This window comes from Limulus polyphemus, unplaced genomic scaffold (genome assembly GCF_000517525.1).
Source record: "Limulus polyphemus unplaced genomic scaffold, Limulus_polyphemus-2.1.2 Scaffold2673, whole genome shotgun sequence".
Classification (NCBI taxonomy): domain Eukaryota; kingdom Metazoa; phylum Arthropoda; class Merostomata; order Xiphosura; family Limulidae; genus Limulus; species Limulus polyphemus.
The window spans coordinates 154,645-172,357 of NW_013668283.1; the positions used below are offsets into that span (position 1 = coordinate 154,645).

A 17,713-nucleotide genomic window follows, 5' to 3' on the forward strand; every position below is an offset into this window, starting at 1 on the left:
CCACACGCCTATAAATATAACAACATGACGCGCAAAAAAAGAGTTTCTATTATTTGTTTTCCATACATATTGTGCTATAAACTTCGGAAGCTATAACTGTGATTGTTATAACACCTATTAATCGGAAAACTTAAGATATTTAACCAGGAACATTTATAAATTTCGAATGTTACAAACCATAATTGAATAAGTAGAGTTGTTTAAACATTTGTTTAACAACAAGTAGAATGATAGGTTTCTTTTTGTGAGTGTAAAACACGTAAATACACCAGTTTGGGTTACAAACCATTTAACTTCGATGAATTCACATCGGACATTAGCACTTTTACGAAAACATTACCTAAGTCATTGGTGGAAACTTGACCTGTAATCGGCGTGTGATCAGCGAGAACTACAGGGCTACCTAGCTCCCTATTAAGTGAATTGTACCTACATCAACTCGTAATTAACTCGTTTATCGTGAACCCCCCATAAGACATCAAGGAAGTTCCAGGCTAGAAAGAAGACTTTATATTGCTTGAAAGTTTGTAACATTTTTGTATATAAATCATTGTGTGTAATAACTGTTATTGTAAATTGTATTGTAGTGTGTATATTGAAACATATATGTGTTAAAAAAGAGAACTGTGTATCTCAATCTTGTTGGCAAATATCATAAATTGGAGATATACCGGCCTTTATTTAATTACTAAGTCTAAATTACAACTTGACTCAGTTTCAACCCATTTGAAATTGTAATAATATAAATTGCCCGTTGATGTAAATGATTCTAAAAATTATGAATAATTTAGTACACTGTGTTACGACTGATAATTAAAACTAGGTAAAATTGCTTGTTATAAATTGGCACCATTAATATTAATGACGGCATTATTACATCTATACTCTTCTACATGAAAGGAAGTCCCCCGGTACATAGTGATAAGTCTACGGACTTACAATACTAAAATCCGGGGTTCAATTCCCCTCGGTGGATACAGTAGATATCCTAACGTGGTTTTGCTTTAAAATAAACAAACATAAAAGAAAATGAAATATGATACCTCTATATAAACGCATATGTCAGTATAATCGTGCATAGAACAAATAAAGGTTGTGTTTCGGTTTGACTGTTTTATTTACTGAAGAATCTGAGCGAGAATATGAACTTACCTCAAAGGTTAAAGCTCCACCATTGCTTAGCTGCTTGAACGTGCTAAAGACGTAGTGAGCGTAACGAGTTGCGTCTAAACAATAATAATGATAAACATCAGCTGATGAACGAACAGTAATATAACAAAAGTATAATAACTGAACTACCACACAATTATTAGCGTCTCCTTGAATTGGTGTAATTTTGGAAAACAATTTTGTATATTAAGTAAGATGTCTCACTAGATTTAAAATATAAAATCTATCTTGCTAGACGTAAGATGAGCCTTTATCTTCAAATGTGTAAGATGACTCATGCGAGAGTCCATTTTTTATCAATTTTTAAGATGACTCTTTACCCTGAGGGAAATAAGGTTTGTCTATACTTTAAGAGCGTAATGCTACACTCTTCCTCACAAGACGTAAGGTGATTTTCTACCTTAAAAGGAGTAAGATTACTTTCTACTTAGAACAGAGTAAGATGATGCTATGTCCTGCAAGATGTAAAGTGTTTTTCTACGTTTCAAGACTTAAGATGACTGTTCATTCACCATGAAATATTGTAAGGTGGCTACTTGCTTTGAAGGACGTCAGGTGAATCTTTACAATGCGGGAAGTAAAGTTAGTCTCTAAAGTTGAAACTTATTCTCTACTTTTATAAACGTAAAGCGACTACTTCTCTTGGTTTTCAAATCTAATCTCTAAAGTGAGTTTATGAGAATCCCCCCAAAAAAAACACAAAAAAACGGGGTTGCCAGGAGCATGGAAAGTATATTTTAATTTAAGCAATAAATATAATTGGACAGTTGCACTGTATAAGTTTAAAAATTATGACATAGCAAAGATGAATCTAAAAATTCTGTACAGAAACCTAAATAAATTAAGAATTTTACATCTTTTATTTTCTCTGAGTAAAATGTCGTATTAAAGGATATACGCATCTTAAAAGAATGAAGCATAGTTATTAAATACATAATAATGGTGGTGACAAATGATTAATTATTAAGAATGAAGACGAGATACTGGTATTTTTATTTAAAATTTATTACTATTAATGAAATAGGATGCAAGGCTCGTACATGCTTTTTATTACCACTCTCAATGGGACATCTTAACACACTGACTCGACTATATCCATTAGATGAATCAGACACGTAATTCTAAATAGTTTCATTCTCATATTTAAGGCTTGACATATTACTTAATTATACTTATACAACAAGGACGTTAATTAATATGGAAGACCTTTTTAGATAAACTTCAACCAGTGCCAGAACACAGTTGAATCTAATTTTTAAATTAAGATAAACTAAGACTCCTATACGTAAACATGAATCTCATAAAATTCCAAAGAGCAAGCTCACAAAAACTCTTTTTTTTTAAATTATGATTTATATATATAAGCTGCTCATTTTATTTAACTATTTTACATTTCAACCAGTTCTTTGTGAAACATAAGATCGCTTCTTTCTGTCTAACAGTGATCTAGAAAAAACTTATCTAAACTTAATAAACATCTTTATATACCCACTAAGTTTAAGTATGTTTCAATTTTTCAAATTGAAGGGATGCAAAAATGCCCTTTCGAAATAAAATATTGTTCTAAACAAACACACAAAAAACGGTAATCGTTTCATAAGAGAGTTGATTATACGCTAGATAAATTTATATTAGGGAGAAAATAAAAATAAATAATTAAATAATAATTATTTATAAAAATAAATAATTAATAATAATTATTATAATAATTCATAAATAATTAAAGGTCACATATAGTTGAATAAAAAAAGAAAGCTTAATAATGAAGAATAAAACTCAAAATATATATAAGCTCTATTTTTAGTTGCATACTGAAATTATAAGAACTTATGAGTCAAATTACAAATAAAATGTCTACCACACTATATTTACTGTACCCAGAGGTCTTACTTCTATAGCAGGTCTCATCACACCGGCTTGGATACGACAGACATAATAAAGATTATAAAAAGAAGCATATTACAGTGGTAAAACGTTGGCTTACTGTTGGCTAAAATGTTATTTCGAGCCTTAGTATACAGCATTGGTTTAATATGAGGTTACCATATAAATATATGGTATTTGTATTAAATCTCAAACTGATTTTATAGCCAGCACTGTGTCAAGATTTAGCCAATTTAATATACTTGCGCTTTCACGGCAGCATTTTTGATTTAACATGTAATACTTTTGTATGCTTATAAAATTGAATATATAGCTTTTACAGACGTTTGAGTACATCATATTAAAATGTTCTTGAATGCCAAATCAGCAAGTCACGTGACAACCACAGCCGATATAAAATCTCGGCGAATCGGTATTTATCAAAACTACGGGTTGACAATGTTTGGCGTTTTGTAGGTGCTGTGCTGTGATGCCACCGAAGATTTATTCATTTTTGGAAGGGTGTGAGACAACCGTATCTGATGCAAAATATTCACGCACGATGTGTTCAAATCAGGGATTTATAATTTCAAAAACGGGGATAGCCCTTGTACTTAGTGGCATTGGAAAACAAAGGAATGTGTATCAACTTGAGGAATTATGACCATTCATAAAGAAACCTACAATAAGTCGTACCCTAACCGTGGTAAACAAAGTGTGGTATCCACGAACACAAATGCCAGTGGCAACAGTACCCAACATAATCAAGAATAATATCTGTCTGGGAAAACGACATCAGTTACGCGTACACAAGCTGCTTTCACGACATATCTATTTAATCGTCGCATACATCAAGTAGCTGAAAACTACTATACGAATACATAACTTGCGATGGTATTGTTGAAGACATTGTATGTGATTATGGAAAACTCGAAGGAAAGAGTAGTGTGCTTTAAACATTACAAAATGATAATGAAGACTCTTACAATCCATTGGAAATACTAAAGAGCTGTTGTCAAAATATACTGTCGTCAGATAGATCATGACAGAACGTTGTGACGTGGACTATAATGATGTGGTGAGGCTTCAAAACTGTTTTAAGTATAAAGTACTCAACCTATAGATAACATTTAAAGAAGTGTATCCATCACAGCGGGGAATACTATAATGTTTAAAATGTGAGAGACGAACAGTTGGTGTTAAGTGACCGAAATACTGCAAATTATTAAAATCTCTGCAAAATATAAACAAAACCCAAATTTAGTTTCGAAGAAAATTCTAATTATTCTTTTATAGAGATCAAGAGTGTAAATATTAAGCGACTAAAAACTGGGAAAAGAAAATAGCCTCCTTATTCAGACCTGCGGCCTATAACTAAGTCTTTAAATTGAAGCAAAAGTTGCTCATATTAAATAGCAAAATCTGCACATGAGCACCTGAAAATTGTAGTTTCAAACAACATTAGCTCATTCCCGCCTATTTGGTTAGGAGTAGCCGCTTCAGGCGGTGAGTGCTGCCTACTGGTTGCCTTTCCTTCACAGTACAAAACTAGAGACAACTATGCTCGAACGACAGAAGTCCTTACCTGACTACTTAGCTCAGTTTCTCAACAAACATAAAAAATTAAAACCAACCCTGAAGTTTATATATATTTATATATAGTTATCAGTGTCTTTTAAACCGCATATATTTCATTATACATAAGAAATACACACCAAAACATGGAATATTCTCACAGCATATCTTGAAAAACAGGTACAGTTAGTTTTGTTAAAATCTGAGACACTTTTATTTATAAACCAGTGTTCTAATTGAAATTTTAGTTATAACTGAGAAATATAAACTATAATTTTTATGGTTTAAACACCTTGTACAAGCTGGCGAAACATGATAAAAATTATACTTGTCATAGAGCACAGGCCTGTTGTATTCCAGCCGGCCTGAAGAGTTTTGGACTGAGCGAAACGCGTCGTCGGCAATGGTTATAGGTAATGTAATATAGTACGGTTGGAATACTATTATTATAAAGTCTTCTAATTTTTGAAAATTTCTAAAGGAGTAGATAAAGAATGTAGTGTTTATAAATGTAATATGCCTAGTACTGGTGTTTTACGATAAATATAAACTATATTTTGGTTACAGCTGTATGTTTTATTTTTATGACTTGGAATTGATTTCAGTAAGTAATTGATGAATAACTGTTTGTTTAATCCTTATTCGTATGGAAACCAAAGCTATCTTTACTTAGTATAAGATAGAGCTTATTTCTCCAACTGTTTCTTTACTTACCGCCTTGGGGAAAGAACTGAGAAAATATTTCTTTGAAAGAGTCTTCGTTAACCATTCCGGTAGGACATTCCTAAGTTCAAAAATAATTATTGGAACAATACTATGTACATAAAGTATTAATATTTGTGTATTAAATAGTTTTTAGAGTTAATATTTCAACATGCTAGTGAAAATAAATATGAATGAATATAATATAGTTTGTGTGTAATTGAAATGTAAACAATTCTATAAAACACCTAGAAATAGGCTCTCTAAACACTGAACACAATGGAATGTGTTTGGAAGCTCTTACTCGTAAAACAATTAGGATATAAGTTAAATGGCATTAGGCTTAATTAAAATCACACTCAGAAAGTGCATTAGAAGTTAGTTAGCAAAGTGATTATAAAATAACTACTATTCTTAAATTCGTTATCAACAAAAAATTGTTCGAGTCGTCTTGAAAGCATACTCGAAATCCATACATTTGACATCTATTCTCCAAATAGGTGTATTACACAGAAATCATATGCCGTGAATAACGGACCTTAATAATTTAAAGACCAAATTTCTGAATAAAAGAATTCGGCCAAAAATATTGTTTTTACTTTAAGAAAAGAAACTGTCGTTGAAAGTTCTTGTGAAAATGCATTCTTAACATACTGAGTATCTTTGCAAATTGTGCTCGGATTGCGAATCTGAAGGTTCATGGTTTGCGTTTATAACCCAAAAACGCGCTCCAAAGTTTAGGGCCCTGGATACGCGATAACAGTAACTGTCAAATCCCACTATTCGTCCCTCAATAATAGCCCAATAGTTGGTGGTATGTGCTTTTGACTAACTGTCTTCTCTTTAGCCTATCAGTTTAAAATCAGGGACGACTATGGCAGATATTCTTTATGTAGCTTTGCGCGTACATTCTAAAAAAGCAAACCAACTGCTATTACCTGTGTGCGTCGTCGAACTGCTTGCTTGCTTGATTTAGCGCAAAACCACACAATGAAGTACTTGCGTTCTGTCCATCATAAAGAATCGAACCTCGGATTTTAGCATTGTACGTTCGTAAAATTACCACTGATCTACCAGGGGGCCCAAAGAGATGCTAACTTAGGTAAATTCGTGTCTACTCTCATGCAGAATAGATTTTTTTTTATATTATCAACGAATCATAAAAGACATCCAAATCAGTAATGCGAATTATTTCATACGGATTGTTTTATTCTTTTTTAACTAACTTTCTATATTACGGCTTTTCAATGTTCAAAAGTTCGACTGTGATTTGAAATACCACAAAGACAGTATTTCAACGGTTATATCACACTGTGAAAAATATAACATAAAAATATATTTTAACAATGATATGAAATTTGGGGAAAAATGTTTTAAAGTTTTTGCTTTATGGTTATTACTATTTTATATTCGAGTGTTGAGCTACATGCTGAATTTATTATAACTGAAATATTTTATACGTGTTTCATCGAGACATACGAACCTGTTTAAATCCTTGATACATGAGGCGTATTTCTTTTCTGGTGAAATGTGTCGCCTTGCACAATACATCTAACCTTTCAGGTTTGTAGCGAGTGACATGTGATTGTTCTTCTTCTCCTTCATTATCTGAAATATTGCAAACTAATTATTTTCTCCAAAGGTGGCGTCAGAAACACGTCTTTCACAATGCTCCATTAGTTAATGAAGTTGTTTGTAGTGTGTATTAATGGTGTGTGCGTGTGTTATTTAATATCGTAATTAGATTCGCTGAAAAACGCGTTAAAAGATTGTCTTATCTGCTGGAAATAAAACGCCACAAACTAACGTGTTTAATGATTTTTATTTGACGTATAAAGGTTACTGTTACTTCAAACGAGCATCATATATCATTTCATTTTGTGTGTTTGTGACTTTGTTTGTGTGTGAGCTCTTTCCATAGTTTTGGATCTAGCAAGTCCAAACTCGGCAGGTGGACTCTAGGTGATCCGGTGGGTGTCCTTAGCCCCAACCAAGGGGTTACAACGCACCCGGAAGGCCACCCAGACACGATGTAGTTCTAGGAGTAGGGTTTCCGAGTCGTCGAACCTGAATCTGGCATCGGATTTTGTGTTCCAGCCCCCCCCCCCCCTCAGGATATCGGAGCGCCATGTTTGAAGCTGTGTTTATGCCCCTATTCACCATCTAGCGGGACCAAAAGTGGCACATGAGATTAGGTACACGGGCATGTGTCTTAATGAGATTTGTTTTCGGGTACGGATCCCCACATTGGGTAGCTATAGAAGTAATTGAGGATATCTGAGGAGCTGTATCAGCACATCGAGGTCTCTGTGAATCATCATGGGGCCTTTGAACCCCGTAGCATTGCGCGGTTATTTTATGCTAGTCGCATTAAGATGTTGATATTTGTGCGTATGCTTCATTAAAATACGCACGAACAGACACACTGTGAAAAATCTTTACTCAAGTGTAAGAAATGATCAATGTTATTAGTCTTATTGTAGAAAAACTTGAAAACATAATCTTTATTTATTTATTTTTGCTTTTACATTCATTCCTTATCAGTAAACTCCAATATATATGCATTTTTTTCGCAACAAAGAGTTAGTGTATTCTAGACATTTTACATCAGATCATTTGTAGTAAACACAAAATTTCGGAAGTCTGACGTATTCGTCTCTGCTTATTAAACTGGTTTCGACCGCATTCACGACATGAAATCTCGTTAGTATATATTGTTTACGATTGTGATATGATGAGAATGACCTTTGGTATTATCACGAACTCTTTAGGGATCAAGAACTTTTGGTTACGTTACCTCTTGAATTTATAGTTGTGGCATTTCTGTCTTTAGTTTAGGTTTTATTTAGACAAGTTTATAAAGTCTCTATTCTGAGGGACAGGTTCTTCTTCCTTCATTTACAAACGTTTAACTACTCCAAATTCTTACATTTGAGGTTCCACTTATTTTCTCGATCTTTGTTTTCGCTTAAGAAACTCAGACGTATCCGTTTAATAAAATGTCGAGTGTTTCGTAACTGCTAAACAGAAACGTTAGTTCAGTTAGGAGTATGATACGTAAGATGTTGAAACTTCGTCTGTTCATATACAACACCAATGAGATTTGAATTATTCAAGCTTTAAGTGACATCATTAACATTCGTAAATTAACATATAAGAATCATATATAAAATTATTTTCATGCATAGCACATATGCATATAATTCACAGCAAATTCCCGGCCATTCGACAGTGCAATACCGACTTGAGAAAAAACCGTATGGAGAGAAATGCCACAATTATATACGATGAAGGACACTCGTATAGCGAGATTGACGTAGATCAAGAGTACACTATATTTCAAAGAGGACAGCCTTCAATATTCCTCATGAAAGCGGAGGTACTTGCACAGCTGGGCGTTTAGGATAGCAGTGTGCTACAAAATCACGATCTAAGCTAATCTGTAGCAATACCCTCATCTAAAAGTGGAGTTATGGTTACGAAAGAGAGCTCGCCAACTCCAGAAAGCTATCACATAGCCAGATGGCCTAATGGGTTCTGGTGATGAGTACAAGGCCTTGCTAGCATCAGCATGCAGCACAAGATATGCAGTCGAGATGATATTACATTTTTCTCGTTAGGTTGTTGTTGTCCTATTACGCTAAAATTTAAATGTTATTTTCATTTAGGAAATTCGCAAAATACATTTAAGAAATCCCCCTTTTTTGTTGCAAATACCTGGTGCTAACGATAGTTTTACAAGAGATAAATATTATGTATTTTGAACTGCATATTAAGAATTCCATTTTTGAACTATAAAGTTGTTAAACAGATAACCTGGTAAAAATCGTAAATTAATGACGATGGTCGTATTTTTATCGAACCTTTCTTTGAGCAATGAATGATTATTAAATTCAAAAATAATTTAACTCGAGAAAAGTTGTTTGATGTTAAGCACAAAGGTACACAATGGGCTATTGTGCAATATCCATCGCGAGTATCGAAACTCATGTTTTTAGGGTTATAAGGTCTCAGACTTACTGCTGAGCAATTGTGTGTAAAAGAAAAAGAACTGAAGTTATATCATTTAAAAAAATCCTAAATGAAAAATTTGTTCTTGTCTAAATTAGATCTATATATAAAGAACAAAAATGTGTGTGTCTGTCTAGGGGGAGGACATACACACACACAAAAAATTGTCACCACTATTGCAATAACATATAAACTCAGGTGTAGTTTCTACTCTAACAACCACAATAAGGCTGATATGAAGAGCCGTTTTTGACTCGTATCAATTTCCTAGCTTTGACCCGTAACCTTTCAAGTTCGGCCCCGTAAGACACTTTTGCGGCCAATGACCGTCTATAATTAATCACGTGAAACGCTGTGGAAGGACATTAAGAGCTGCGTGTTGAAAGCGGGTAACAGAAAGCACCACTACCGTCATAACTTTGTCCGCTACCTCTTCCTACAAAGTCACCCTGACCATCACACAGTGTATGTTTTAAGTATATACACATTGAGTTCTTAAACCGTATACAAAACATTTAGTGAAGTAATAATGAACACTGTAATAATATGTTATGTTATAAAAAAAATTGCGAAAGTTAGGATTTTTGTGTTATTTATCATAGCATCCACCTCCACATTTCTTTAAGTTCGTAACCTGGACAAAGGACGGATACCTCAGCTAGTATTGTAATAAAATCTGACACGTTTTAACATGAAGTGTACTTTCATGTTGGATCATTTTGTAATATTTTTTTACAATATAAATGAAGACATTATTAATAATCTATAAATGAAAGTTTTTATTAATTTTTCATTTATAATAGTAGTGTAATAGGTCAAGTTTACAATTATTATACATTGTTGTACTGTAGATACAATGCCATGACTTAATTTCGAGGCTACGGGCATAGTTTACTTAGTGCATGATACAGATTAATTTCCATTTCATAAAGCTGGTAGAATTTGTTATTACAAAATATTGAAACTGGGGGCAGCAGTAATCAGCTTGGGGGTATCTGTTATATATTGTGCAATTTTGCGGTGCAACTGTCAATCTCATAATCATATTTTGGAACCTATGCAAAATTAACTTTCATATAAACTGCATGTTACAGGGCAATGGAAATGACGTTGGTTACACTTCTTTGAATAATCGCTGTGGCTGTAATAACTGTAAATATGCGAGTAGTTGTATTCACAGGCGCGGGTTGACCTACTGGTAAAGATCTGGATTTTACAATTGGCGAGCCGGGTTTTAATACCTGCAATATCACAAAATATTCCATGTGTTTTAAGCTGTAAGTGCATTTTAAGAGTGGCAGTCAACCCCTTATTTGTATTTATTTCAAAGCTACTAAGATTATCTTCCGCCGTCTCTAATTTTAAAGTATTACCAGAAGGAAGGCAGCCTATCAGCATCACCCTACCACCACTACCCATATACACTATGAGATTGACTGTCACTCTTTAATTGCACCTACAGCTTAAAGTGCCTATCAGCAGAACTCTACCACCACCCCATATACACTAAGGGATTGACTGTTACTCTTATATTCCGTAGCTTAAAGTTACCCGCAGCTTAAAGTTGGGAGGGAGTATTTTTTGTGGTATTACAAAGGTTCGAATCTGGCTCACCAGCTCCAAAATTCAGAATTCTACAACAGGGCTAAACTGTGCCTTCGGAACAACAACAAAAATTCTAAAATAAAATCATCGTGTGTCTTTAAAAACAAACATGATGTCTAACAGTGCCCTGTAAGCTAAGTTAAGGTCACCCTGAATGTTATCAGAGCAAGAGGATATAGTGAATTATTATATACCAAATATGATAAAATATTTTTTCAGCCGATACTCTCTTTTTACTTGTTCTTTATTAAGTCTGGTATTATATTTTTTGAGATAATAATGTAAGTTTACATCTTAACACTCTAAGACAAAGTTATTGAAGCAAGATCTCCTTCCAATCAAAAGTTATTTCTTTACATAAATAAAACTCGAAATCGTTGTTACTTGCTGAAACTCCATGGGTATAACTGAGGAAGAACAAAGACAATGGTAAGTTTCACAAATATTTCATTTTTTTACGACCATAACGATACTATGGTAGCAATAAATGGAATTCTTAGGTAGCTGAGGATGAACCTTTTCAAAACGTCCTACATTTATAATAAAGTTTTCTTCATTATCAATCAAGCCGTCTTCAAACTCTTATTTTCTAAAAAGTGAGTTCCTCGTCATCAAATTCAAATAGAATGTTTCTGAAACGTACATTTGTCTTTGTTTTTCTCGATTCTGTAGTTACGTAACTTACTTAACCAAACACTCGTGTCACAGCTGGGCAGCTAAGTACACTGTTTTGTTTAACACAACATCGACTTGAACGCGTACTTTGGGCTAATAATTACGAATGATTATTCAAGTGAGACCACACGGTGAAACCACGCTTGATTCGTACAGTACGTAACGATATTAGTCTGCAACCATGAAGTAGGTGTTACTGTGGTATTCTGCAACCATGAAGTAGGTGTTACTGTGGTAGTCTGCAACCATGAAGTAGGTGTTACTGTGGTAGTCTGCAACCATGAAGTAGGTGTTACTGTGGTAGTCTGCAACCATGAAGTAGGTGCTACCGTGGCAGTCATTGGAACTTTTTTTGTTTGTTTCGCAGGTCTTCAGGAAGTCTTCTGCTCCCCCCCCCCCGAGCGGCTCAGCGGTGTGTCTGCGGACTTACGACGCTAAAACTTGGGTTTCGACGATAGCCCATTGTGTAACTTTGTGTTTAACTACAAACAGGGAAACAAGAATTCTGTGCTGTTATTCATTAAGTAATTGATTTCAGTTTGTTTTATTTCTTTATCCCGTCAAAAATAGAACGAAAAACGACCTAGTAGAAACGACTTTTTATCATTAAGATAAAGCAGAAAAACTAGACAGTGAAACAAGCTCTGAAAAAACATGTCTCTACTAAATAAAGTAATTTGCTGTATATAAATTTCAGATTCCCAAGATTAAGCAGTCTATATTATTTGTTTTGTCGGTCGTGTCCGTTACATCAAGCATAAGAAAGAAAATGGCAGAATTCCAGTAAATATTAATATTGTATATTAATAGTAGAATATTTGAAAAAGAAACAAGTCACCATCTTTTATTTGTTATTATTATTTTGAGATTGAAATAAAGTCTTGTTTGTTTGTTTGTAATTAAGCACAAAGCTACACAATAGGCTATCTGTGCTCTGCCCACCACGGGTATCGAAACCCGGATTCTAGCGTTGTAAGTCCGCAGACATACCGCTGTTCCACTGGGGACTAAAGTTTTGAAATAAAACCTAAAATAAGAACTCATTATCTTACTTTACTGATATGTGCCGTCAAATATGCATTTCACAATATACGCAGCTGGTAGTCATAAATAGGTAACAAAAAGAAGATTGACGGATAGAAATATATATATGCAAACAGATAGGTAGATAGATGGAGTCATGAATTTATGAATTTGTAGTTTTTAAGGATGTACTTCATTAAGACCTGATGGTTGGGGCGCTCGATTCGCAGCCTGTAGACTGCGGGTTCGAATCCTATCATCGAACATGTTCTCCCTTTCAGTCGTGGGGATGTTATGATGTAACGGCCAATCCCAATATTTGATTAGAGTAGCCCGAGTATCGGCGGTGGATGGCATGGACTAGCTGCCTTCCTTCTCAGTCTATCAGTTATGAATTAGAGACAGCATGCGCAGATAGCCCTCGTGAATGTTACGTGAAATTGAAAAACAATACTTCCGTTAGTAATTAGACGAGACTATCATGCCTTTTTTTGTTAACTTGATTATCTGCCTTGTTTGATCTGCTCTGGAAGAAAAACAATATTCACAGTTTCGTCCTAACAGGAAACCTGTTGAAAATTTGATTTTTTTTCCTACCTTTTTTCTTGCCTCCAAACATTCTTAATGGAGTATTGGTTACCTGGACTCGAAATCAATCGAGTTTCTGCAACAGCTTATAGTAGTGTTGACTTAACCCAGCCTCATCGTCAGCACTCTAAATGTAACGTTCCTCGCCTGCCTTTAGTCTTCTACACTTATCGACCATCCAAACCTTCCTCTGGTGTCACGTGAGCAACCCAGCTTCGTGAGTCGAAACTAAGAACAACAGCAAACAGTTTGAATTATGCGTTGTTCTAATACCTGAACTACAAAGCGTCAGGTATTGATAGATTAATACACCGCAGCTTAGATTTTATTACGTTGGAACGAAGATACATCCGATATACATGTTCTTGAACTCTTCAGGTAGATAGATAAATGGAGGAGATAACAACAGAACCCAGAAAGGATAAAACTATAACAACAGAACCCAGAAAGGATAAAACTATAACAACAGAACCCAGAAAGGATAAAACTATAACAACAGAAACCAGAAAGGATAAAACTATAACAACAGAACCCAGAAAGGATAAAACTATAACAACAGAACCCAGAAAGGATAAAACTATAACAACAGAAACCAGAAAGGATAAAACTATAACAACAGAACCCAGAAAGGATAAAACTATAACAACAGAACCCAGAAAGGATAAAACTATAACAACAAAACCTAGAAAGAATAAAACTATACTTTCTTCACTTCAGTCAAAAATTTTGTCGTACGCATTTCTATATTTAGTTACAAACAGTTTTCCGTAATTGAATGCTTGGGTGAGTGGGGGTGGGGTGGAGGTAAAGAAGAATTACCTTATGTGGGCCCCAATTCAGTTTTTTATGGTGAATTACAAAGCTACACAATATGCTATATCTATGATGTGCCCATCACAGATATGGAAACCTGGTTTCTAACGTTATAAGTCCACAGGCTTACCGCTGTGTCAGGTCAGCTGGGCACATAACTTTATGGCGTAATTTGCGTATACGATGCATATATTATTACGGTCTGACTAAAAATGTCTCACAGAAATTGCTATTTTGAGCACCCTCCCGAGTTAGTGGAGGGCCCCTGGTTACTAGTAATAGTTTGAGAACTTTCATATAATTCTAACCTTCTGTTCAGAGTCGTGTGTTTATACATTATTATTGAAGTGTTTATGTTTCTAATTTCCTTGTATTTCTATCGATTCTATGCGGTTTCTACAGGCTTTGGGTTATCAACCGACTTTCTTGTGTTGATGCTTCTATAGTACTTGGGTTATTCGTAATTCTAGCTTTGTGTAATACCCAGAATCCTTACCTTGCGGTATCATTTCTTGGTTCCATTTAATATTCAGAATTTGATAAGAAAATAAAATTCTTTTAAAATAGAATCAAGAATAAGGGTTCCACTTCTATCGTCTGTGTGAAGTAAAAGTCCCTACATTTATATAATATGCTTATTGGTAGATTCAAAGGTAAAATATTGTGCACATTTTCGTAATTTAAAACTACATTAGTTTTCATGACAAATAGAAGTCTGTTTTAAGGCAGTTTCATACCAATAAAATACTGAATTTAATCATTTTAGAAAATGAGGCTGTTGTCTTCGATAAGTGAACAAGGTTCTTAAAAAGTGGCCTCTGGAATGCAACACTCATGAAAATTATTTTATCTTGCAAAACTACCTAGGTCTGGCATGGCCTGGTGGCTAGAGCACTCTGGTGGTGGCGGAATCGAATCTCTTTAGCGAACATCCTTTTAGCCAAGAGAGCGTTACAATGTGATGGTCAATCGCATTATTCGTTGGTAAAGAATAGCCTAAGAGTTGAGAGTGGGTGGTGTCTGTCATTTCAGAAAGAATTATGAAGAGCTAGTGCAGATAGCTTGAGTAGTTTTGTGCGAAATTAAACAAACAAATAACTTGATAATTGTTGAAACTAAATGAAAGATATATATAGCTAAATTTCTCTGTTGTAAACTTTGTTTCAGCATCCAAGTACAGATACATGTATTAATCAAATTACGTGATGTTAACGAAATGCATGACATCATAAGTAGGGTGTTTCATGTCGGAAGTGAGACAGGAAGCTCCAATAGTCATACTTTGCTTATGGGAGACATTATAGCTATCTCACTGGTAAGGAGTGGGCCAAAAGAATAGTATCAAAATCGCTGATTTTTGAATTTTTTTAATTTGTTGAGTATTTAGAAAGGATTAGCTACTGATAAAACTAAATTCAAGTCTATAATTGGATCAAAGTTCAAACTAAACACAAAGTAGGAATGGTTTAAGGTTGCATCCTATCAAAAAACACCAAGTGTCGTAATGTTATCCTGTCCATTCCTAACTTGTAGGATTTGTTTTGAATTTCACGCAAAGCTACACGAGGGCTATCTGCGCTAGCCGTCCCTAATTTAGCAGTGTAAGACTAGAGGGAAGGCAGCTAGTCATCACCCACCGCCAACTCTTGGGCTACTCTTTTACCAACGAATAGTGGGATTGACCGTAACATTATAACGTCCCCATGGCTGAAAGGGCGAGCATGTTTGGTGTGACGGGGATTCGAACCCGCAGATTGCGAGTCGAGCACCCAAACCACCTGGCCATGCCGGGAAACACTGTACTTTAAAAGACCTAACTTGCTCTTACTTTTTGGTTCTCCCATTCCTACTTCCTAATTTTATATTTAAACATTTTTACCGTTGTCTCAGAGTCTTTTTTTTTTTTTTTGTTACCAAGTCCTCATAGTGACTGTGTTCTAAGCCTGTCTTCGTCGTAGCTATTCTTTGAGATAGCTTTCGACGTTTTCTGGCTTTTGCTGATACCTTTGCTATAGATTTTTTTTAGCCAGAGTGGCAGCCTTTTCTTTAGTTGGATTAATGGCTACGGCTTGTTTCGCATATTCAGCATTACTGTTTCTAACCTTATCTCTATTCTTGCAGTAATGATCTCTGCGCTGGGACAAAGACTTTTTAAGGTTATCAACATATAATTTTCTCCTTTTCTCTCGTTTTGTTTCCTTGAAAGCATATTTTAAAAATCGCAATGTTTCAAGTGCAACCTTAGATGTCAATAGGTCACTCTTAGTTTGAAAACAATGCAAAGGTAAATTATACAACTTATGTTTCTTGTGTTCAGTCCAGAGCGCTCGAACAACGTCGTGTCAGTCTTCGTCAGTTGTAGCGTTCTTCTTCGCATAGGAGACTCTGTCCACCGCGGTTATCGAAACCCGAATTCTAGCAATATAAGCTCTCAATGAGCTGAGCCATCGGGGGCCTTATTTTTAAATTTATTTGGTATTTACAACATGAAAAGCACCTCATGTTATAGATGAAATAAACGAAGCATGATCAGAGCCATATTTCGGTTCGAATCTTGGACCTTACGTTTCGCAGCCTGGCACTCTAACTTCATGCCTGACACAAATGTTAAAAAGTATTTAAGGACAGTTTGTTTGTTTGAAGTTAAGCACAAAGCTACACGATGGGCTATCTGTGCTCTGCCCACCACGGGTATCGAAATCCGGTTTCTAGCGTCGTAAGACATACCGCTGTGCCACTGGGGGCATTTAACCCGATGACTACCTGTACTAACTTTCTTAGTAGGCAATGCAAGTGTGCATTTGTGAATTGAAAAAAATGATAGAGAACTTATCTTTTAATGGATTTCTGATTTTATTTTTATAAATAGTAGCATAACATTCAATTATTTGTACAAAATTGTATTCTTTAATGAAGTTTAAAAAGAAATTTAATGAAAAAATTCCTAAAATACGTTTTAGACTGTAAATAAGCGCCCTCTAAGAAGAAATGTTTTTCAACAATTTTTTAAAGATATTTCCTTTCACTTCAGCACTGGTTCTGCCATCTATGATTGGTATCTTTTTCTAGTCTGTTTTCTTTATAAAACTGCGTCTGGGCGTGTTAAACCTCAGTTGTAAAACTTTTAGCCAATCCTAGTCGAAAGTGTCAATTTCAGTACCAATTATTCCAATTGCTGTATCTCCCATTTGACAAATCATAGGATGTTAAGTAAAGCACGTGATGAAACGTTGTTTTCTGGATTTTACAATATGAATGTGGGTGGTGCTTATCATAGTAACTGCCATTTTATGTAGAGGTTGTATTTAGTACTGGCCAAAAGGGCTTTTCTATAAGCGTTAGAAAAGTTGCTTCTGGAAAAAACTGCATGGGATGTACGTGACTTATTTTTATATAGTAGCTTAAATCATGCTGCATCGTATATCTATTTATATTAATCATTATATTGAAAAATTAACTCAAAATAGATATATTTTTTTAATTGTGGATCAACTTCTTTCCTAAAAAAGTTTTCTATTTTGAGATAATTTGTCAATATAATGATTAATATAAATATCGCCACTCGATAGCTGTTAACCCTAACGTAAAGACCTTGCACCCTAAGCTTACTTCACAACATTGAACTGTATGAGTTTGTGATTTTTTATATAGTTTTGTATTTAAATTCGCAGTTTTAAGTTCAATATAT

The 17,713-nt window shown here is 34.6% G+C and overlaps 1 protein-coding gene across 1 annotated transcript in view; it reads right to left on the reverse strand.

Annotated features, from left to right (window-relative positions):
- The window catches only part of LOC106467589 (calsenilin-like), a 27,987-nt gene extending 14,681 nt beyond the window's left edge, over positions 1–13,306 (reverse strand). The window contains exons 1-4 of the mRNA XM_013927949.2: positions 13,222–13,306; positions 6,794–6,918; positions 5,323–5,392; positions 1,153–1,226 (exon numbers count right to left, since the gene is read on the reverse strand). Of these exons, the coding sequence (XP_013783403.1) occupies positions 1,153–1,226; positions 5,323–5,392; positions 6,794–6,918; positions 13,222–13,243 (291 nt within the window). The 5' untranslated portion in view covers positions 13,244–13,306. The remainder of the gene's footprint in view (positions 1–1,152; positions 1,227–5,322; positions 5,393–6,793; positions 6,919–13,221) is intronic.
- Positions 13,307–17,713: the final 4,407 nt, after the last annotated feature.